The sequence below is a fragment of the Petromyzon marinus genome, chromosome 15 (genome assembly GCF_048934315.1).
Source record: "Petromyzon marinus isolate PM22_M1 ecotype Great Lakes invasive population chromosome 15, UKy_Petmar_22M1.pri1.0, whole genome shotgun sequence".
NCBI lineage: Eukaryota > Metazoa > Chordata > Hyperoartia > Petromyzontiformes > Petromyzontidae > Petromyzon > Petromyzon marinus.
The window spans coordinates 6,136,498-6,159,989 of NC_133681.1; the positions used below are offsets into that span (position 1 = coordinate 6,136,498).

Genomic DNA, 23,492 nt, shown 5'->3' on the forward strand with positions numbered 1-23,492 from the left:
CTGGTGCCCAATGGGCAGCTTGAGGAGGGCTCCTTTATGGCCATGCATGGAGGAAGGGCCCACAGGCTGTTTTACTGCAGGGATGTACTAAAATGCTCGACGACGCGCCCAGTGAGGCGGCCGAGGGCTCCCAGGAAACGCGAACGGCCAAGAGCACGGAGGAGCCCAAACAGGACCCAACTGACCAAACTACCCGGGGTGACCATAACGAGGACGATGGAGGGCCATCAGTGGAGGGGCAAGTGGCATCACCCAATAAAGCATCGACGAAGGATACCACGACGACTGAAAATCCTCAAAGCCTGGGGGCTGAGGGGGGAAGCCAAGAAGAGGAGTTGGAAGAAACCCTCAGCACAGGAAGTTCAGTGAACCTGACATCTGCTGAGCTGACTGAAGGGGCACCAATATTCTCACAGTCAGAGCTGTGGACCTTTTTAGATGAAGTGCATGGCTCGGAAGAACGAGTGACTGCAGCTCTGTCAAGGTGGCGAAATGTGGAGGCAATTATAACCTCCCTACTCCATGTTGAACAGGACTTCAAGAGACAGGGAAAGTCGTCATCTGGAAAGGAAAGGATCAGGTACTTCCTGGGCCAAATAACTACGTAGAAAGATAACACACCTGGCAACAACTCCACTGACACATAATGCTGCGGATAGCGGCAATTAATATAAATGGGTGTAGAGGTCCACTCAAGAGACACTTTGTGCGCTCTCTCACAAAAGAACACAAAGCCTCGGTGCTCTTTGTGCAGGAGACGCATCTTACAACCAGCGAGGAGGATGAATGGGAAGCGGAATGGAAAGGTGATTTGTTTTTCAGTCACCTTACTCATTATTCTTCAGGAGTGGCAACGTTATTTGCACCGGGGCTTACACCCACCATAGTTAACCAGGTTGAGGTGGTACCGGGAAGAGCCCTCAACATAACGATCAAACTTAATGACATTTCTGTCCACCTCATAAACATCTATACCCCCCATCAATGATGCGGAAAAACTGATTTTTTTTTTTCAATGAGTTACAGGACCATCTCAAAAACATCCCGAATGACGAGTGTCTGATTTTGGGAGGAGATTTCAGCTGTACACTCGATGTCCTCGACCGCACTGGCACCGAGCAGTCCAAAGGCGGTGTCCTGAACACCTTGCGGCACGTGCTCCACACGTGCCGTCTTGTAGATGTGTGGCGGACGCAACATCCAAAGCAGCGAGGTTTCACCTTTACGAGAACCCGGGCTGACAGGACACTGTCACAGTCAAGGATTGACCGGTTTTACATCTCAAAAGACCTTGAAAATAGTGCAGTGTCGTCCAGTATTCAGGCGGCACCACTGGCCGATCATCGCGTAATGCTACTTGAAATTAAAAACGAGGGGTCCCAAGGGGATTGGCATACTGGCATTTCAATAATGCCCTTTTGCAAGATACCACCTTCTCTGATCTTTTTGGGGTCTTCTGGGTGGTGTGGCAGGGAAAGAAAGATCGGTTTAATAGCTTAGCACAATGGTGGGACATAGGGAAAGTACACATTAAAAAACTGTGTCAGCTGTACGCCTGGGGAAACGCAACAAATATTGACCGAGAAATTTGTGAGCTGGAGAACAGGGTCCATATTTTAGAGCAAAGGCGGAAGATTGGGGACGATCCAGGCCTACTGCAGGAATATGTGGAGACCCTAGAATGTCTAAAAGGGTTGCAGACAGAAAAGGCAAAAGGGGCATTTGTACGCTCTCGTTTTAAAGATACCCTTGCTATGGACTCTAGCTCGACACTTTCCTTCTCATTGGGGAAGCAGAATGGTAGACGCAAAGCCATGGAGTATTTATTTGATGACAAGGGGGTCCTTGTTTCAAACAATAATCAGATAGCTACAACAATAGCACAGTACTTTGGAAATCTCTTCTCTCCAGAGCATATATCCACAGTGGCCCAGAATGAAATCTGGAAGGACCTGCCTACTTTGGGTGAAGAAGACAGGGACCTTCTAGAAGAAGACAGGGACCTTCTAGAAGAAGAGGTCAAACAAAGTGACCTGGACATGGCAGTGAGTGCCCTGGCCAGGAACAAATCCCCAGGGATTGATGGGCTGACGGGGGAGTTTTATCACCATTTTTGGCACTCCATACGTAAAGACTACAAAGCCGTTCTGGATGAAGCGGTGGAGATCAACATGATGCCTCGGTCCCGGAGGAGAGCCGTGCTCACACTGATTCCCGAAAAAAGGCGACCTCAGGCACCTCAAAAATTGGCGTCCAGTCTCAGTGCTGAGCACAGACTATAAGATTCTCGCGAAAGCTGCGTCTGCACGGCTTAAGAGGGTGTTGGCTAAGGTTATTGCCGATGACCAGGCATACACTGTTCCAGGAAGGACCATCCATGATGGGACTTTCCTGGTCAGAGATTTGATCAGTCTGTCGGAGCATTTGAACTTTCCACTTGCCTTTCTCTCCCTTGATCAAGAGAAAGCCTTTGACAGGGTTGATCACCAGTATTTTCTTGGCACTCTGAAAGCTTTTGGTTTTGGGACCCGCTTCATAGCATTGATTAGTCTGCTGTGCAACATGGCCCAGTGTCTGGTTAAAGTTAATGGTGGACTAATTGCTCCTATAGACTTCAAAAGAGGTATCAGGCAAAGGCTGTCCTATGTCAGGACAGCTCTACACCCTCGTTGTGGAGCCTTTTCTGCGTCTACTCCGACGCCGACTCACCGGATTGACTCTAAAGGAGCCCAGTATGAGAGTGACCCTCACAGCGTGTGCCGACGACATCTTCCTCTTCTTACTGAGTTTTGACGACATCGAACGGCTGCACGAGTGCCAAGAGGTCTACTCCCCGCGTGCGGCCTCCTCCTCCTCCAGGATGAACTGGGAGAAGTGCTGTGGGCTGCTTGTTGGGAAGTGGGACGAATCCCGGTTCCCTGAGTTGACCAAGACCAATAACGTGGAGCAAAGAGTGAGAGCGCTTCACCATCTCGGCATGCTCCTGGGGCCTGGAGAAAAACCACTGCAGGAAAATTGGGATCTCCTGGAAGAGAAGGTGAGGAAACGACTGTAGCCATGGGGGCGTCTGCGCAAGTCTCTCACGTTTAGAGGGAAAATCCTGGTGGTGAACCAGTTGGCTGCATCCACCTTGTGGCACCGCTTCTTTTTCCTCACTCCACCCGCATACCTCATAGCAAAACTTCAGAGACTGATAGCTGCCTTCTTCTGGTCGCAGAGGAAGCACCGTGTGGCTGCTGGCATCTTGGCCTTGCCACTGCGGGAGGGCGGGCACGGTCTGGTGTGTGTACGGAGCCAGCTCTCTACATTTCGTCTACAAGCCGTACAGAGGTTTCTCTACACGGCCCCATCACCCGTGTGGTGTTCCACAGCATCTTTTTTCCTGAATAACCTCGGGGGCCTTCAGTGCAGCAATCAGCTCTTCTTCATGAACATTACGGATATTCCACTCGCACAGATCCCCCACTTCTACAGGAGTATCCTAGATACATGGGGTTTCCTTGTCACCGCCCGACTTAATACACCCCAGTCGGCGTCAGAAATTTGCTCACGAGCCGCTGTTACGGAACCCCAACACGGCACTGCCCTCTCTCTTGCGGGCCCTGCCATGGAGAAACGCGTAGTGGACGCACGTCTCACGAGGGTGGGCGATTTGGTGAAACCAGGCACGGAGGGACAGTGGCTTCTCCCTACCGAGAAAGCTGCAATGACCAAGATGCACTCAGTGAGACTCGCCGCAAAACTCGTGAATGAGGTACGAAGGTCCTTCTCAACAGCAGTGGGGAGCGCGCCTGCTGTGAGCGTTGGCGACGAGTCAGCCGGCGGTGGCCCAGTGCCACCAAAGCTGAATGTCACCCCAGCACGGGAGCACACTCGCCTCTCTTGCTCACAGCAGCACGGGGGGCACACCACGGGGAATGACCAGGAGGGGTGCTTCTCAGGTGTAGAGCGGTAGAAGCTGTACGCCCAAATGGTCGATTTCCACCATCAACAAATAATAACGTCACGTGAGGGCTACGCTTGGAGGGACGCGATGCCCTGCAGTGATCGCTTGAGGCCTCATTGGGAGCCGTTTTACACAAATCCATGATACAAGCGCCACGGTGATCTTAGCTGAAGCATTGCCCATGGGACTGTGACCACGAACACATTCCCTGCACTTTCACAGACACAAATCCTGAATGCGGATTCTGTGGTGAGCTCGAAACAGTGACGCATCAATACGTACACTGCAAAAGCCTAGAATGACTCTATTAGCTGTTACGCAATATTCTACTGAAATTCAATCTTCATTTCTCACCCACAATTCTTATTTATGAATATAGGGGGCTCGAGGGTACCAAGGATATCGAGGGGTTGATGAACTTTATCATGAACAACGCCAAACTGGTCATCTATATGGAACGAGGAAAGGGATAGAGAGGAAAGGGATACAGGAGGAGGAACCTACCGAGGCGGATGAGGAGATCGGCGAGGTATCCGCTCAGCATCGCCATGGGGATGGAGACGAGCCAGGGAACGACGTTGAACACCCAGCCCTGCGTGGGCGGCAACCGGGGATTGACAACGGAGCCTCTTGTATACCAGGCGAGGCAGTTAACATCTCGCCACCATGGCGCCCAGTCACGACAGCTCATGCACACACACACACACACCAGGAGCTACACCCACACACGAGGAGCTACACACACACACACACACCAGGAGCTACACCCACACACGAGGAGCTACACACACACACACGAGCTATCCTGACACCCACCGGCCCACCCGTTACAGACGGACGGGCGGGCAGGTGGAGGTGACGCATGAACGCACCTCAGACGATTTGCCGCGATTGAAAACCCTCGTCTGCGGGCACATGACCGCGACGGCGGGTCGCCAACGTACCTTGGAGTCCTTGAAGGTCTCGTGGAAGTAGGTGGGTAGCCACGACAGCATGATGTAGAAGCAGTTGTTGAGGCAGAAGTGAGCGATGATCACGGCCCTGGGGGAGGGGGGGGGCAGGGGAGGGGACACGGAAAGAGGGCGGCCGCGGTGGTGAGATGTTAACTACCTCGCTTGGTATACAGGAGGTCGTGGTTTCGATCCCGACCCCTGACGCCTGCTTTAACTTTGGAGTTTGCGTGTCACTCTCTATCTCATCATCATCACGGTGGCTAGGAGATGTTAACTACCTCGCCTGGTATACAGGAGGTCGTGGGTTCAATCGCGACCCTGACGCCTGCTCTCTATAGTTGGAGTCGGCGTGTCTCTCGCTCCCCATGGGCGCGTGGATTTCCCTCCGGGATGCTCCGCTTTCCCCCTCCACATTTCAGAATGAACAACGTGAGTATTTGGCCGCAGCTATTAATGTCCACGCGATAAGCCCACTCCGTTGAGCTATCATTTGTGGTGGCCAGGTCGCTTCTGAAAAAGAGCTAAGCTCAGTGGGGCCTTACCTGTTTAAATAAAAAAAATATATAATTTTTTTTAAAGGACCGACAGGGTGAAGGGAGCCGTAAGGTGACGAGGTTGTCGTCGAGATGCGAGGAGAGGTGTGAGACCGCCCGTGCTCATGCGCACGCACGTACCACACGCACGTACCACACGCACGTACCACACGCACGTACCACACGCACGTACCACACGCACGTACCACACGCACGTACCACACCGGCGGCTTGGTGAGGATTCTCCCCCACGGCACGGGAGACTTCCCCGGGGTTGTGGGCCACAGGCTGCTGTAGAGCGACTGCATGGCGATGACGTTGCCTGCACGGGCCCACGGGGAGTGAGGGGGGGGGTGTTGTAGAAATAGAAACCTTTAGACGTGCGGATGAGAAAACACGGTGAGCGAAACTGGTACATTCAAAGGGAATTCAGAGGTAGCTCTGCGATAACCACTTCACAGCAGCAGCTCATGTGTACCATGTGTACCATGTGAACCATGTGTACCATGTGTACCATGTGTACCATGTGCGTATATTCTTTGTAAACAAACCAAAGACGAAGATCCCCCACCCTCACCGACACGGCACACGAGGATTTGGGGGTGGTCAACCCACGTCCGGCCGCCTTTGTCTCCCCGAGCGCTGATGTTCACACACCGCGGCGACGACGATGGGCGGTGTGGGCGAGATGTTACCTACGTCGCCTGGTATACGGAGAGTCGTGGGTTCGATCCCGACCCTGACGCCTGCTGTATATTTGGAGTTTGCGGTGTCTCTCTCGCCGTGGTCGCTTGGATTTTTCACCGGGTCCTCCGGTTTTCCCCCCCTACACGTTTAGAACGAACGTCGCCACACGTTTAGAGGATTTGGCTGCCATACATTTCCACGTGATGACAAGCCCGCTTCGTTGAGCTGTCCTTTCTGGTGGCCAGGTCACTTCTGAAAAAGAAGAGCTATGTGATAGCTCAGTGGGGCCTTACCTGGTAAAATAAAAGAAGTAAAATAGAACAGGACTATGGAGTGGCGGCCAAAGGGGGGAACGCGGCGCCACACGGCTGTCCAGGTACGTACGTACGCGCGCTGAACTTCTTTCGCACCGTACGTAGCCAACCGTGCTAATCGGAGGTCCGGGACGAACGCGGCCGCGCGGGGAGCGACGACCGGGCAAACGGCTGTGGCCTACGGCGCGACCGGATCCGACCGTGGGCGTTCACGCACAAGTTGCCGTCCCGGCATAACTCTCCGTCTGATCCCCCCCACGACAAAAAGGGGGACGATGTTTGCGCTCGTCATTAAAAATGAAAAGCCACGTGAATGCAATTGTTTTCTTTTGACATTTCGCCAGATCCTTGAAGCAAATATTTGCAGGGTGGCATGTCGTTTCATCCGTCTGTTGGGATGTGTGTGTGTGTGTGCGTGTGTGCGCGTGTGTGTCGGTGTGTGTGTGTCGGTGTGTGTGCGTGCGTATGAGCGCGTGCCTGTCGGTGTGTGTGTGTGTGTGAGCGCGAGTGCTGGCTAACAACATTTGCTTAAGGCTATATGGGCGATCTTTGTGTGTGAGTGTGTGTGCGTGAATCTGCAGGTATGTGCAAGTGTGTGAGTGTGTTTGTGTGGTTCTTGGTGTATGGGGAGCGGTGGTGTAGCGGTTAGCGCGCTGCGCTACGAACCCGGCAACCCGGGTTCGATTGCCGCTCACGGCCAACACCAGTTACGATTATCTGGACCGGTTCCTGGGCCACTGGGGAGACAAAGGCGGCCGGGCGTGATGCTGGCCACCCACCCCCTCGTGTGCCATACTGGCCTTCATAGGTGCTCGCTAACAGCACTTGCCCCAAAAGTCTGTTAAGGCTACACGGGGGATCTTTGACTTTTCTCTTTTGTGGTTCTTGGTGCGAGTGTGTGCGTGTCGTTCTTGGTATAGGTGTGTGCGTGTCGTTCTTGGTGCGAGTTTGTGCGTGTGCATGTCGTTCTTGGTGTGAGTGTGTGCGTGTGTGCGCGGTTATTGGTGTGAGTGAGTGTGGTTGTTGGTGATGCGTGTGTGTGCGGTTGAGGGTGGGGATCAGTAGTGCAGTGGTTAGCGCACTGCACTAGAAAAACCCGGAGACCCTCTATCGACTCAGCCATAGATGAGCACCATCTACGGTGTGTAAACATCAGCACTGGGGAGACAAAGGTGGCCAAGTGCAGTGAGGACAGGACCACCACCCCTTCGCACACCATCCAAGCCTTCGTAGGCGTTGCTCGCTAACAGCACTTGCCCCTACAGTCCCCGTGGGGCTACACGGGGGGGAGGGAACTTTATCTTTGTAGTTGTTGTGGGTCACCTCTCTTCTGGATGAGAAACCTCCACACGAGGTAGGCCCAGACCATGGAGCTGAGTCCGGTGAGGATGAACAGAGACTCCCACCCATAGGCCTCCAGCAGCAGGTACCCGATACCACCTACCACGAGTGCCCTGTATGCACCAGCACACACACACATAGGGCGGGCATCACCACATCACCATCATCACCAGCACCACATCACCAGCACCACATCACCATCATCACCATCACCACCAGCACCACATCACCATCATCACCACCGGCACTACATCACATCACCACATCACCATCACCACCAGCACCACATCACCACATCACCATCATCACCAGCACCACATCACCATCATCACCATCACCACCGGCACTACATCATATCACCACATCACCATCACCACCGGCACCACATCACATCACCACATCACCATCACCACCAGCACCACATCACCACATCACCATCATCACCAGCACCACATCACCAGCACCACATCACCATCACCATATCACCATCATCACCATCACCACCGGCCCTACATCATATCACCACATCACCATCACCACCAGCACCACATCACATCACCACATCACCATCACCACAAGCACCACATCACCACATCATCATCATCACCAGCACTACATCACCAGCACCACATCACCGAAATGACCACCCCTGGGGAATTCCACAGTGAGAGCGAATAGACAGAAAGCGATATGGCCTGCAGTGTTGTGAGTGAGAGGGTGAGTGAGCCAGTGGGTGAGTAAGTGAGCGGTTGGGTGAGTGGTGAGCGAGTAGGAGATTGAGTGCGTGAGTATGTTGTTGTGACCTGTAGTACGTTGACCGAGTGGGTATTGGAGTGGTTGAGGAGTCATCGAGTGAGGCTCGTGGGGAAAGTCACCACGGCAGTAGCAGTAGAAGAGCTACAAGGAGGCGACTGACCGCCGGTGACCGAGCGACCGGAGCGACTGCAGCCAATCGGGCGTCAGGACGCACGGATTCTGAAGCTTACAAAGCACGCACGCACTGAAGCTATCCGTGGCTGGTTTGTTCCCGATTCGCTCCGCAGTGGATAGAGCACGGCTCACCCGAAGTGCGAGCCGGAGCAGGCGGTGCTGGCGATGAAGGCCCGCTCGCTCTCGGGCACGCGCGAGCTGAACAGGCTCGACATGGAGGGGAAGTGGACCCCTGAGCAACAACAATAACAACATCAACAACAAAGACATCAACAACAGGCTCGTCATGGAGGGGCAGTGTACCAACAGCCTGCGTAGGCCACACACGGGTGCGTACATGTAGATAAGTGTGTGTGTTTGTGTGCGTACGTGTGTGTAGGCGTGCGCGCGTTAACGTGTGTGTGTGTGCGCGTGTCCCGCACCCTGCAGGAAGCCCGTGCAGAAGCGGACGAAGATGAGCTGAGGCAGCGGCTGCTCGCTGAGGTGCGCCACCACAGGCATCATGAGCGTGACCAGCCCCCACGAGCCCATCGACAGGCAGATCATCTTGTCTCCACCAATCCTGGACGACCGGGCGAGAGGTCGTCGTTCAGGGTCAACCAGACCCAACCACAAGGAGCCCCATTCGATGACAATATCGGCGCTCGCTCGACACGAGGACGCTTCCGTAAGCAATTGCAGGGCTGCCCCCTTTACCTGTTATTGCCCTATTCCCTTCCTCTTCCCCCACACCCCCTCGCCCCTCCACTCTGTCCCGTCCCTCTCCTATGTCCTTATCGTGATCCCCCAAGTGCCCTCTGTTACGGTCGCTCATTCCTCGGCCCTTGCACTGCCCCTGCCCAACTAAATCACTCGCTTGTTCTTACCGCTTTTGAGCTTTACTAGAGGGAGCACCTTGAGCAGCTCAAGCGCTCTAGTTAAATATAAAATAAGAAAAAAAAAATTGCGGGCGACGGTCGCTGCTCAGACTCCGACCCCCGTCGCCAAAACCCGGCGGTATGAACCTTGCAGGCCGCCCCGGTCAATACCGCGGTGGTGCGGCGTTAACCCATCGCCGTGAAGCGGTGACAGGGCTTCAGGGGGGCAACTCCGCTCACCTGTCGCTCAGGTGGCCCCCGACGATCTGCGTGAGCGCGTAGCCCCAGAAGAAGCTGCCCAGCATGGTGCCTGCCTGCGCCTTGTCCCAGCCGAAGCGAGCGCTCAGCACCACGGCGCAGACGGCCGGCGCGGCTCGTGCGCAGTACAGCAGGCAGTTCCCGCAGAACAGCACGGCCACCCACAGGCGCAGCTCCTGGCTGCCACGGAGGGAAAGCGAGGGTCCCCCCGCACCCCCGTCAGTTTCAACCACGTCGGAGGCTTCCGCAACCAAGCCCCAACAGAGGGGGGGTTGTTGTTTTTTTTTTTTGGGGGGTCAGATCGCGTAAATATCAACAATGCGTTGCTCGGCCTGACGAGGCTGGCTGTAGTAATTACCGGCGACACGTCACGGCACTCGGATTGTAAATGTTGTAGCGGCTTTACTCTCCAAACACACAACCGGTGTGCTGAACTAGTAACTAATTGTCACGTTTTGTTCACGTGACAAACCTTATCGCCCCCCGCCCCCCCCCCCCCAGCATAGCCTTAGGCGACAGATTGTCGGGGCAAGTGGCGTTAAGCGAGCACGGCAAGCCACGGGGTGGGACGTCTGTGATAAAAGAGCTTTATAGCTCATTGGATTCCTCCTGATGGGTGTGCTAGCACAGCGCCCGGCCACTATTGTCTCCCGAGTGGCGATGCTTTTACACATCGACCCTAGGGGAGGCCCAGGCCCGGGTCAGATCATCGCCACCAGTGTTGGTGGTGGCCACGAGCGGGAATCGAACTCGGGTCGCCGGGTTCGTAGGGCAGCGTGCTATCCGCTGCGCCCCCACTCCCCCCCCCCCACCGACACACACACAGACACACACAGACAGACACACACACAGAGCCACACACACACACACAGATACACACAGACGCACACATCAATGCAACAGAACCCTCCTAAAGAACAGTCTTCGGACTCAGCGTGGCTGCTTCTGTGGATATATAAGCAATGATCATTATTGTTATTACACTCGTAACTGATATAACTCAACGATCATAAACACGAGGACACTTGGCCACACAAAGACAAAGATCGCCCGTATAGCCTTAACAGACTATCGCGGCAAGTGCTGTTAGCGAGGAGCACCTATGAAGGCTGGAACGGCGCACGAGGGGGTGGGTGGCCAGCACTACGCCGGGCCACCTTTGTCTCGCCAGTGACGATGTTTTACACCGCACCAGGTGTTCAATTGAGGCTGAGTTGACCTATGGAAGGCACAGGTCCTTTTAAGATAATTGTCACCGGTGTTGGCCATAAGCTGGAATCGAACTCGGGTGGCCGGATTCATAGCGTAGCGCACTAACCACTACGCCACCATTCCCCATGACCCACACACAGACACAAACATAACCGAGACAGAAAGAGGTCACAGATAGAGGAACGTAGGTCAGGGATAACAAATCGGTCTATACGAGCCTGTGGGTCTGTGTGAGTCTATACCTCTTTGTGTTAGCCTATGCATCTAGATGTGAGTTTATGGGTGTCCACGTGAGTGTACGGGTCTCTATGAAAGTCAGTGTGTCCCTATGTCTAAGTCTATCCGTCTCTACATATGTCTATGGGACTCGCTACGCTGTTTGTAGCGTGGCTGAAACCCGGACTCGAACCCAGGCTTATCAACGTTGCCGGTTCAGCTGTCTCTGACCTCTGCACCACCCGACTGTGTGACAGATTTTTATTGATTAAATTTTGCATAAATTCATGACGTCGGTCTGTCTCTCCGTTTATAGATAACATCCCGTATAGTCAAGTGTGGTAAAAAACCATAGGACAACATCATATTCCTCCAGCAGCATTTGTTTAAGTAGCAATAACCATGGACCGGTTTCAATTCATTCTCGCCTCATCAGCAGGGTGTGGCCCATTAAATAAATGCCACTTGGGTTGCCTCGTGTTGTAGCCTTGTGCCAAAATATATAACGTCAGCTCAATGTGAGCCAAGTGATATGCAAATAGTTAATAAATTATCATGAATGGTGGCTGTGACGTTGGCTGGGAGACCCGGTGTGGGCGGGAGGGGTGGGGGCTATTGGGGCGGGGAGCCATAGACTCACACAGAGACCCATAGACTCACACAGAGACCCATAGACTCACACAGAGACCCATAGACTCACACAAAGACCCATAGACTCACACAGAGACCCATAGACTCACACAGAGACCCATAGACTCACACAGATGGCCATAGACTCACACAGAGACCCATAAACTCACACAGAGACTCAGACTCACACAGAGACCCATAGATTCACACAGAAACCCATAGGCTCATACAAAGACCCACAGACTCACACAGAGGGCCATAGACTCACACAGAGACCCACAGACTCAGAAAGAGACCCATAGACTCACACAAAGACCCATAGACTCACACAGAGACCCATAGACTCAAACAGCCCCATAGGCTCACACAGGGCCCTATAGACTCACAACTCGCAGAGACTGCGTTATGATTAAACCAGGTACTCAAACATGGCCCTTCGTCGCCAATAACTTATATGGAGACCAATGGACTCATGGACACCCACAGACCGTCACAGTTAGAGACTTGCATGAAGTGAAAATGTTTAAATAAAGTTATATTTATTTACTGTAACACAGGAGCGTGGGGAGGGCAGTAACGCACAACTCCGCACGGATGGGCGCGTGGGGTGCTCACCGTGACCACAGAGTCTTGGTGTCGCTGGCTCCGCGTGGGGCCAGGCTCTTCTCGTCGTCCATCGTGGAGAGCACGAAGGAGGAGGAGGAGGAAGGGGAGCCCAATGGACGATGTTCATAGCCCATGGGTACTGCTGGCGAGGGGGTCTCAGTCATCCAGAGAGCACCTCCTCTAGCTCTTCTCCTCTTCCTCTTCCTCCCTTCTTCTCCTCTTCCTCCTCTTCCTCCTCTCTCTCCTCTCCTTCTCCCCCTCTTATCCTCCCTTTTACCGTGTACAGTATGTTGATCTTCGTACGCACCGTGCGTAGCCGACCGTGTTAATCCGAGGTGCTCATTCTCTACTCTGCTGCTTCCATCTCCTGCACCTCCTCCTCCTCTTCCTGCACCTCCTTTTCCTGCACCTCCTCCTCTTCCTGCACCTCCTCCTCTTCCTGCACCTCCTCCTCTTCCTGCACCTCCTCCTCTTCTTCCTGCACCTCCTCCTCCTCTTCCTGCACCTCTTCCTGCACCTCCTCCCCCTTGTGACCCCGTCCCTGATCACCACGAGCCTTGAGATGGGGGGAGCCGCCGTATCATTGGGCAGCAGTGAGCAGGGGAAACCTCGCGGACAGAGACAGAAGCAGAGAAAGATCGTAATCATCATCATCAGCAGCAACAACAACCACGGTCTATCCACTGTTGGATGAACGCCTCCTGGAAGCTCAAGCGAGAATCGATGTATTGTTGCTCATCTCCCGTGTACAGCCCCGCAGAGCCAGTGGTGGAAACTCCACGTTACCGTGGCGGGGGTCGAGTCTATCCACAATACAAGCACTTTTGACCTGCCAACGAAGTGGTACTCGTTTTATCGTCCTCCGAGCAAGGCATGATGGGCTGAGTGAACTCCCCTCGCCGCCCCACATGGTGCTCGAACATTGATTAGTGGCTTACAGTGTTAATGTACACATACATAGTGTGTGTGTGTGGTATGTAAGTGTGTACACGTTGTTACTATGTATACACATACATAGTGTGTGTACATACATAGTGTGTGTGTGTGTGGTATGTAAGTGTGTACACGTTGTTACTGTGTATACACATACATAGTGTGTGTACATACAGAGTGTGTGTGTGGTATGTAAGTGTGTACACGTTGTTACTGTGTATACACATACATAGTGTGTGTATATACAGAGTGTGTGTGTGTGTGGTATGTAAGTGTGTACACGTTGTTACTGTGTATACACATACATAGTGTGTGTACATACATAGTGTGTGTGGTATGTAAGTGTGTACACGTTGTTACTGTGTATACACATACATAGTGTGTGTATATACATAGTGTGTGTGTGTGGTATGTAAGTGTGTACACGTTGTTACTGTGTATACACATAGTGTGTGTACATACATAGTGTGTGTGTGTGGTATGTAAGTGTGTACACGTTGTTACTGTGTATACACATACATAGTGTGTGTACATACATAGTGTGTGTGTGGTATGTAAGTGTGTACACGTTGTTATTGTGTATACACATACATAGTGTGTGCACATACATAGTGTGTGTGTGTGGTATGTAAGTGTGTACACGTTGTTACTGTGTATACACATACATAGTGTGTGTATATACATAGTGTGTGTGTGGTATGTAAGTGTGTACACGTTGTTACTGTGTATACACATACATAGTGTGTGTATATACATAGTGTGTGTGTGTGTGGTATGTAAGTGTGTACACGTTGTTACTGTGTATACACATACATAGTGTGTGTACATACATAGTGTGTGTGTGTGGTATGTAAGTGTGTACACGTTGTTACTGTGTATACACATACATAGTGTGTGCACATACATAGTGTGTGTGTGGTATGTAAGTGTGTACACAGTGTTACTGTATACACATACATAGTGTGTGTACATACATAGTGTGTGTGTGGTATGTAAGTGTGTACACGTTGTTACTGTGTATACACATACATAGTGTGTGTATATACATAGTGTGTGTGTGTGGTATGTAAGTGTGTACACGTTGTTACTGTGTATACACATACATAGTGTGTGTACATACATAGTGTGTGTGTGTGGTATGTAAGTGTGTATACGTTGTTACTGTGTATACACATACATAGTGTGTGCACATACATAGTGTGTGTGTGGTATGTAAGTGTGTACACAGTGTTACTGTATACACATACATAGTGTGTGTACATACATAGTGTGTGTGTGGTATGTAAGTGTGTACACGTTGTTACTGTGTATACACATACATAGTGTGTGTATATACAGAGTGTGTGTGTGTGGTATGTAAGTGTGTACACGTTGTTACTGTGTATACACATACATAGTGTGTGTGTGGTATGTAAGTGTGTACACGTTGTTACTGTGTATACACATACATAGTGTGTACATACAGAGTGTGTGTGTGGTATGTGTGTACAGTGTTACTGTATACACTTACAGTACATGTATTGACAGGATAATTATACACGCGTGGCGTGAGTGTAGGGAACAGGTGACATGAGGGTGACAGGTGACGTGACAGGTGACGTGACAGGTGAGCGTGACAGGTGACGTAACAGGTGACGTGACAGATGAGTGGGACAGGTGACGTAACAGATGACGTGACAGGTGTGCCAGGTGAGGGTAACAGATGACGTAACAGGTGAGGGTGACAGGTGAGGGTAACAGGTGAGGTTGACAGGTGACGCGTATCCCGCTCTGCTGCTCCGCACATTGACGTCAATGATAATTATCACGTAGTGAGACAGAGACACACAGACACACAGACAGACACACAGACAGACACAGGCAAACACAGAGACACACAAAGACATAGAGACACACAGACAGAAACAGAGACACACACAGACAGACACAGAGACACACAGACAAACACAAAGACACAGAGACACACAGACAGACACAGAGACACACACACAGACACACAAAGACATACAGACAGTAAGACAGCCACACACACAAAGAGACACACAGACAGATACACAGACAGGCACAGAGACACAGACACACAGAGACACAAAGACACAAAGACAGACACAGAGACACAGACACACAGACAGACACAGAGACACAGACAGACACAGAGACAGACACACAGACAGACAGACATAGTGACACAAAGACACACACAGTGACACAGTGACACACACACGGAGACACACAGTGACACACACACACGGAGACACACAGTGACACACACACAGTGACACACAGTGACACACACACGGAGACACACACACGGAGACACACAGTGACACACACACACAATGACACACAATGACACACACACACACGGAGACACGCAGTGACACACACACAGTGACACACAGACACACGGAGACACACAGTGACACACACACGGAGACACACAGTGACACACAGACACACGGAGACACACAGTGACACACACACGGAGACACACAGTGACACACACACACGGAGACACACACACGGAAACACACAGTGACACACACACAATGACACACAGTGACACACACACACACGGAGACACACAGTGACACACACACAGTGACACACAGACACACGGAGACACACAGTGACACACACACACGGAGACACACAGTGACACACAGACACACGGAGACACACAGTGACACACACACACGGAGACACACAGTGACACACACACACATGGAGACACACAATGACACACACACACGGAGACACACACAATGACACACACACACGGAGACACACAGTGACACACACACAGTGACACACAGACACACAGTGACACACACACGGAGACACACAGTGACACACACACAGTGACACACAGACACACGGAGACACACAGTGACACACAGACACACGGAGACACACACACAGTGACACACAGACACACGGAGACACACAATGACACACACACACGGAGACACACAGTGACACACACACAGTGACACACAGACACACGGAGACACACAATGACACACACACACGGAGACACACAGTGACACACACACAGTGACACACAGACACACGGAGACACACAATGACACACACACACGGAGACACACAATGACACATACACACGGAGACACACAGTGACACACACACATGGAGACACACAGTGACACACACACACGGAGACACACAGTGACACACAGTGACAGACACACGGAGACACACAGTGACACACAGACACACGGAGACACACAATGACACACACACACGGAGACACAGTGACACACACACACGGAGACACACAGTGACACAGACACACGTAGACACACAGTGACACAGACACACGGAGACACACAGTGACACACACACACGGAGACACACAGTGACACACACACGGAGACACACAGTGACACACACACACGGAGACACACACAATGACACACACACACGGAGACACACAGTGACACACACACGGAGACACACAGTGACACACAGATACGGAGACACACAGTGACACACACACAGTGACACAGTGACACACACACACGGAGACACACAGTGACACACAGTGACAGACACACGGAGACACACAGTGACACACAGACACACGGAGACACACAGTGACACACAGACACACGGAGACACACAGTGACACACAGACACACGGAGACACACAATGACACACAGACACACGGAGACACACAGTGACACACAGACACACAGTGACACACACACGGAGACACACAATGACACACACACACGGAGACACACAGTGACACACAGTGACACACACACACGTACAGCGAGACAAGTGACACACGGATTGAGATTGACACGACACGCACACAGGTATCCTCACCTGTGCGCTACCGTGGCGGAGGGGGGGTCGACGTCTGTGTGTGTCTCACTGTGTCCGTCTGTCTGTGTCTGTCTGTGTGTCTGTCTGTGTGTCTGTCTGTGTCTGTCTGTGTGTCTGTGTGTGTCTGTCTGTGTGTCTGTGTGTCCCTGTGTCTGTGTGTCCGTCTGTCTGTGTCTGTCTGTGTGTGTCCCTGTGTCTGTGTGTCTGTCTGTGTGTCTGTCTGTGTCCCTGTGTGTCTGTGTGTCTGTCTGTGTCTGTCCCTGTGTGTCCCTGTTTCTCCCCGCGTCTCTCCACTTCCTCGGCGGCCGTCACGTCAGCGGCGCACTTGGAGAGACGCCACGTCACCACGTCGCTACGTCATCACGTCACTACGTCTCCACGTCCCCACGTCATCACGTCACCACGTGGGGAGAGTAAATTTATACTCAAGTGGGAGAGGGACCAGGGTTAGAGCAGTTAAATAAGTCAGAGAGGGGGCGGGTGAATGGAGCGAGAAGAGCGCAACCTGCACGTACAGCAGAGACGCTGAGAGTAAAAGGGCAACATGATTGTTGCCAAGATGGATGATTCAAGTGTCATTTATTAGGTATAGCCCTGTGAGCCATGCGGCTCTTAAATCTTAAAGCGACAACGCGCAACAGAAACATCCTGGAATAAACCAGCAAATATTCCAGTGCATGGTGTGAGTGAGTCAGTGCATGGTGTGTGAGTGAGTCAGTGTATGATGTGTGAGTGAGTCAGTGTATGGTGTGTGAGTGAGTCAGTGCATGGTGTGAGTGAGTCAGTGTATGGTGTGTGAGTGAGTCAGTGCATGGTGTGAGTGAGTCAGTGTATGATGTGTGAATGAGTCAGTGCATGGTGTGAGTGAGTCAGTGTATAATGTGTGAATGAGTCAGTGCATGGTGTGAGTGAGTCAGTGTATGATGTGTGAGTGGGTCAGTGTATGATGTGTGAGTGAGTCATTGCATGGTGTGTGAGTGAGTCAGTGTATGATGTGTGAGTGAGTCAGTGTATGATGTATGAGTGAGTCAGTGCATGGTGTGAGTGAGTCAGCGCCTGGTGTATGAGTGAGTCAGTGTATGATGTGTGAGTGAGTCAGTGTATGATATATGAGTGAGTCAGTGTATGAAGTGTGAGTGAGTCAGTGCATGGTGTATGAGTGAGTCAGTGCATGGTGTGAGTGAGTCAGTGTATGATGTGTGAGTGAGTCAGTGTATGATGTGTGAGTGAGTCAGTGTATGATGTGTGAGTGAGTCATTGCATGGTGTGTGAGTGAGTCAGTGTATGATGTGTGAGTGAGTCAGTGTATGATGTATGAGTGAGTCAGTGCATGGTGTGAGTGAGTCAGTGCATGGTGTTTGAGTGAGACAGTGTATGATGTATGAGTGAGTCAGTGCATGTTGTGTTTGAGTCAGTGTATGATGTATGAGTGAGTCAGTGTATGATGTATGAGTGAGTCAGTGTATGATGTGTGAGTGAGTCAGTGCATGATGTGTGAGTGAGTCAGTGTATGATGTGTGAGTGAGTCAGTGTATGATGTGTGAGTGAGTCAGTGCATGGTGTGAGTGAGTCAGTGCATGGTGTATGAGTGAGTCAGTGTATGATGTGTGAGTGAGTCAGTGTATGATGTGTGAGTGAGTCAGTGCATGATGTGTGAGTGAGTCAGTGTATGATGTGTGAGTGAGTCAGTGTATGATGTGTGAGTGAGTCAGTGTATGATGTGTGAATGAGTCAGTGGATGGTGTGTGAGTTAGTCAGTGTATGATGTGTGAGTGAGTCAGTGTATGGTGTGTGAGTAAGTCAGTGTATGATGTGTGAGTGAGTCAGTGCATGGTGTGTGAGTGAGTCAGTGTATGGTGTGTGAGTGAGTCAGTGTATGATGTGTGAGTGAGTCAGTGTATGATGTGTGAGTGAGTCAGTGCATGGTCTATGAGTGAGTCAGTGTATGATGTGTGAGTGAGTCAGTATATGATGTGTGAGTGAGTCAGTGCATGGTGTATGAGTGAGTCAGTGTATGATGTGTGAGTGAGTCAGTGTATGATGTGTGAGTGAGTCAGTGCATGGTGTGTGAGTGAGTCAGTGTATGATGTGTGAGTGAGTCAGTGTATGATGTGTGAGTGAGTCAATGCATGATGTGCGATTAAGTCAGTGTATGATGTGTGAGTGAGTCAATGCATGATGTGTGAGTGAGTCAGTGTATGATGTGTGAGTGAGTCAGTGTATGATGTGTGAGTGAGTCAGTGTATGATGTGTGAGTCAGTCAATGCATGTGTGATAAAGTCAGTGTATGATGTATGAGTGAGTCAGTCCATGTTTTGTTTGAGTCAGTGTATGATGTATGAGTGAGTCAGTGTATGATGTATGAGTGAGTCAGTGTATGATGTGTGAGTGAGTCAGTGCATGGTGTATGAGTGAGTCAGTGTATGATGTGTGAGTGAGTCAGTGTATGATGTGTGAGTGAGTCAGTGCATAATGTGTGAGTGAGTCAGTGTATGATGTGTGAGTGAGTCAGTGTATGATGTGTGAGTGAGTCAGTGTATGATGTGTGAGTGAGTCAGTGCATGGTGTGTGAGTGAGTCAGTGTATGATGTGTGAGTGAGTCAGTGTATGGTGTGTGAGTAAGTCAGTGTATGATGTGTGAGTGAGTCAGTGCATGGTGTGTGAGTGAGTCAGTGTATGGTGTGTTAGTGAGTCAGTGTATGATGTGTGAGTGAGTCAGTGTATGATGTGTGAGTGAGTCAGTGCATGGTCTATGAGTGAGTCAGTGTATGATGTGTGAGTGAGTCAGTATATGATGTGTGAGTGAGTCAGTGCATGGTGTATGAGTGAGTCAGTGTATGATGTGTGAGTGAGTCAGTGTATGATGTGTGAGTCAGTGCATGGTGTGTGAGTGAGTCAGTGTATGATGTGTGAGTGAGTCAGTGTATGATTTGTGAGTGAGTCAATGCATGATGTGTGATTAAGTCAGTGTATGATGTGTGAGTGAGTCAATGCATGATGTGTGAGTGAGTCAGTGTATGATGTGTGAGTGAGTCAGTGTATGATGTGTGAGTGAGTCAGTGTTTGATGTGTGAGTGAGTCAATGCATGTGTGATAAAGTCAGTGTATGATGTGTGAGTGAGTCAGTGTATGATGTGTGAGTGAGTCAGTGCATGATGTGTGATAAAGTCAGTGTATGATGTGTGAGTGAGTCAGTGTATGATGTGTGAGTGAGTCAGTGCATGGTGTGTGAGTGAGTCAGTGTATGGTGTGTGAGTGAGTCAGTGTATGATGTGTGAGTGAGTCCGTGTATGATGTGTGAGTGAGTCAATGCATGATGTGTGATAAAGTCAGTGTATGATGTGTGAGTGAGTCAATGCATGATGTGTGAGTGAGTCAGTGTATGATGTGTGAGTGAGTCAGTGTATGATGTGTGAGTGAGTCAGTGTATGATGTGTGAGTGAGTCAATGCATGTGTGATAAAGTCAGTGTATGATGTGTGAGTGAGTCAGTGTATGATGTGTGAGTGAGTCAGTGCATGATGTGTGATAAAGTCAGTGTATGATGTGTGAGTGAGTCAGTGTATGATGTGTGAGTGAGTCAGTGTATGATGTGTGAGTGAGTCAGTGTATGATGTGTGAGTGAGTCAGTGTATGATGTGTGAGTGAGTCAGTGTATGATGTATGAGTGAGTCAGTGTATGATGTGTGAGTGAGTCAGTGTATGATGTGTGAGTGAGTCAGTGCATCATGTGTGATAAAGTCAGTGTATGGTGTGTGAGTGAGTCAGTGCATCATGTGTGATAAAGTCAGTGTATGGTGTGTGAGTGAGTCAGTGCATCATGTGTGATAAAGTCAGTGTATGGTGTGTGAGTGAGTCAGTGTATGATGTGTGATAAAGTCAGTGTATGGTGTGTGAGTGAGTGTATGATGCGTGAGTGAGTCAGTGTATGATGTGTGAGTGAGTCAATGCTTGATGTGTGATAAAGTCAGTGCATGATGTGTGAGTGAGTCAGTGTCGGCTCCCTCTGCTCGCGCCATCGCCCCCCCCCCCCCCCCCCCGACTCCGGTGGCCCCTCCCTGGCTTCTTCGCACCCCCCCCCCTGGCTCCGTCGCTCCCCCCCAGCTCCGTCGGCCCCCCCCCCGGCTCCGTCGCCCCCCCCCCCAGCTCTGTCGGCCTCCCCCCCCCCCCGCCTCCGTCGCCCCCCCCCCCTCCAGCTCCGTCGGTAAAATAGACTAATACCCGGTAAATAAGATGGAACAACCATGAATAGTTAAATTTTAAATTTCGATTTAAAGCTTTCGTGACTGCAATGATTCATCTTCTTTGGTTCTTTCGGTAAAGTCACGTAGAATGATAATAAAATAATAAATTGATAAAATAAAATAACACAATAATATTCTCACGACGTTTCGGCCACAACACAAGCGGCCTTCATCAGGTGAAGGGGGCGAGACTGTCTGGTAGGACAGCGCTGGAGTGAAAGAGCCACGTTCAGATACAGCCTTTAAGCTGTGTGAGAGGAACAAAGCGCCTTGACAAAGGAATTAGCATAGAATTTAGCATTGAAATGGCTGAATGATTAGCTTGTGACTGGTCACAGAAATAGCTATGTTAAAAGTTAAAGCATACACACCCGCAGAGGCACCCATTGTTAAAGGGATTAGCATAGATTAGCATAGAATTGCTAAATTCTATGCTAATCCCTTTAACAATGGGTGCCTCTGCGGGTGTGTATGCTTTAACTTTTAACATAGCTATTTCTGTGACCAGTCACAAGCTAATCATTCAGCCATTTCAATGCTAAATTATATGCTAATTCCTTTGTCAAGGCGCTTTGTTCCTCTCACACAGCTTAAAGGCCGTATCTGAACGTGGCTCTTTCACTCCAGCGCTGTCCTACCAGACAGTCTCGCCCCCCTTCACCTGATGAAGGCCGCTTGTGTTGTGGCCGAAACGTCGTGAGAATATTATTGTGTTATTTTATTTTATCAATTTATTATTTTATTATCATTCTACGTGACTTTACCAAAAGAACCAAAGAAAAAGTTAAATTTTACTTGGTTAATAACATCTTTCCAATGATTGCTCAATTTCTATCCGTCCTCTCGGTTCACCCCCCCTCCCCCCGCTCTCTGACTTATTTAACTGCCGTAACCCTGGTCTCTCTCCCACTTGAGTATAAGTTTCCTTGCTGTGGTTGTCACACCTGATGATGATTGCTTGTGTTGCAATCGAAACGTCGTGATTTATTTATTTCTATATTGAATTTTTATTTAATATTTTTTTTTCACCTCCGTGACTTTACCGAAAGAACCAAAGAGTATGGATCCTGGCATTCACGAAAACTTCAAATCTAGAACAGAGAAAGAGTGTCAGTGAGAGAGTGTGTGGATGAGTGAGAGTGTGGGTGAGTGAGAGTGTGAGTGAGTGAGTGAGATAATGTGCGGGTGAGAGTCTGAGACCAGGAAGGCACCGGGCAGAGATGATCTCCCAAGCGAAATGCTGAGGGAGCGTGGCGTTTATGCCCTACATGACATCATAACAACAGTCTGGGCCACTGGACGGGTTCCACAGGATTGGAAGGATGCCCTGGTGGTCTCCCTCTTTAAGAAGGGGGACCGCACAGACTGTAACAACTACAGGGGCATCTCACTCCTCAGTGTGCCGGGAAAGATCCTGGCAAGGATTATTCAGCATTGCCTTGCCAGGCACGCTGAGGAGAGGCTTGCGGAGCCCCGATGCGGTTTCAGGAAAGGTCGGTCCTGCACAGATGCCATTTTTTTCTGTCCGTCTGCTGCAGCAGAGGTGTAGGGAATTCCAGCAAGACCTACATCTCTGCTTCATTGACCTGGTCAAGGCCTATGATACCATCAGTAGGCCTGGGCTCTGGGTTGTTCTTCGTGCTTTCGGAGTCCATGACCCTCTGCTCATGCTCATTAAGGACCTTCATGATGGTGAACAGGCCCGGGTAAAACTACATGGCCGGAAGTCAGAGCCATTCCCTGTACACCTTGGGGTGCTGTTGTATATATAGGTGTTATGAAAATTGATGGGAAAAAAAATGAAATTTGAAATTTGCATAATTTATCCAAAATATGTTAATTAGTGTAATTATGCGCATAAGTTATGCTGATTCGAGAGATACTATTATTAATTTATGCGTGTGGGCGTGGTTATGATAATGTGGTGCGTTATGGATTATCAGGTCCAGCCTCGGTGACAAGGATTGTGTTATTAAT

At 50.5% G+C, this 23,492-nt stretch overlaps 1 protein-coding gene across 2 annotated transcripts in view; it reads right to left on the reverse strand.

Moving 5' to 3' along the window:
• SLC17A9 (solute carrier family 17 member 9) overlaps positions 1-17,697 on the reverse strand; it is a 25,440-nt gene extending 7,743 nt beyond the window's left edge. Inside the window, exons 1-10 of one of the 2 annotated variants that reach the window (XM_076067260.1) lie at positions 17,273-17,697; positions 12,929-13,091; positions 12,493-12,856; positions 9,802-9,999; positions 9,127-9,266; positions 8,837-8,936; positions 7,757-7,887; positions 5,652-5,754; positions 4,891-4,987; positions 4,451-4,538 (exon numbers count right to left, since the gene is read on the reverse strand). In XM_076067260.1, the coding sequence (XP_075923375.1) occupies positions 4,451-4,538; positions 4,891-4,987; positions 5,652-5,754; positions 7,757-7,887; positions 8,837-8,936; positions 9,127-9,266; positions 9,802-9,999; positions 12,493-12,647 (1,012 nt within the window). In that variant the 5' untranslated portion in view covers positions 12,648-12,856; positions 12,929-13,091; positions 17,273-17,697. The remainder of the gene's footprint in view (positions 1-4,450; positions 4,539-4,890; positions 4,988-5,651; positions 5,755-7,756; positions 7,888-8,836; positions 8,937-9,126; positions 9,267-9,801; positions 10,000-12,492; positions 12,857-12,928; positions 13,092-17,272) is intronic. The other variant, XM_076067259.1, reaches the window with a different exon arrangement.
• Between the last annotated feature and the right edge of the window lie 5,795 nt (positions 17,698-23,492).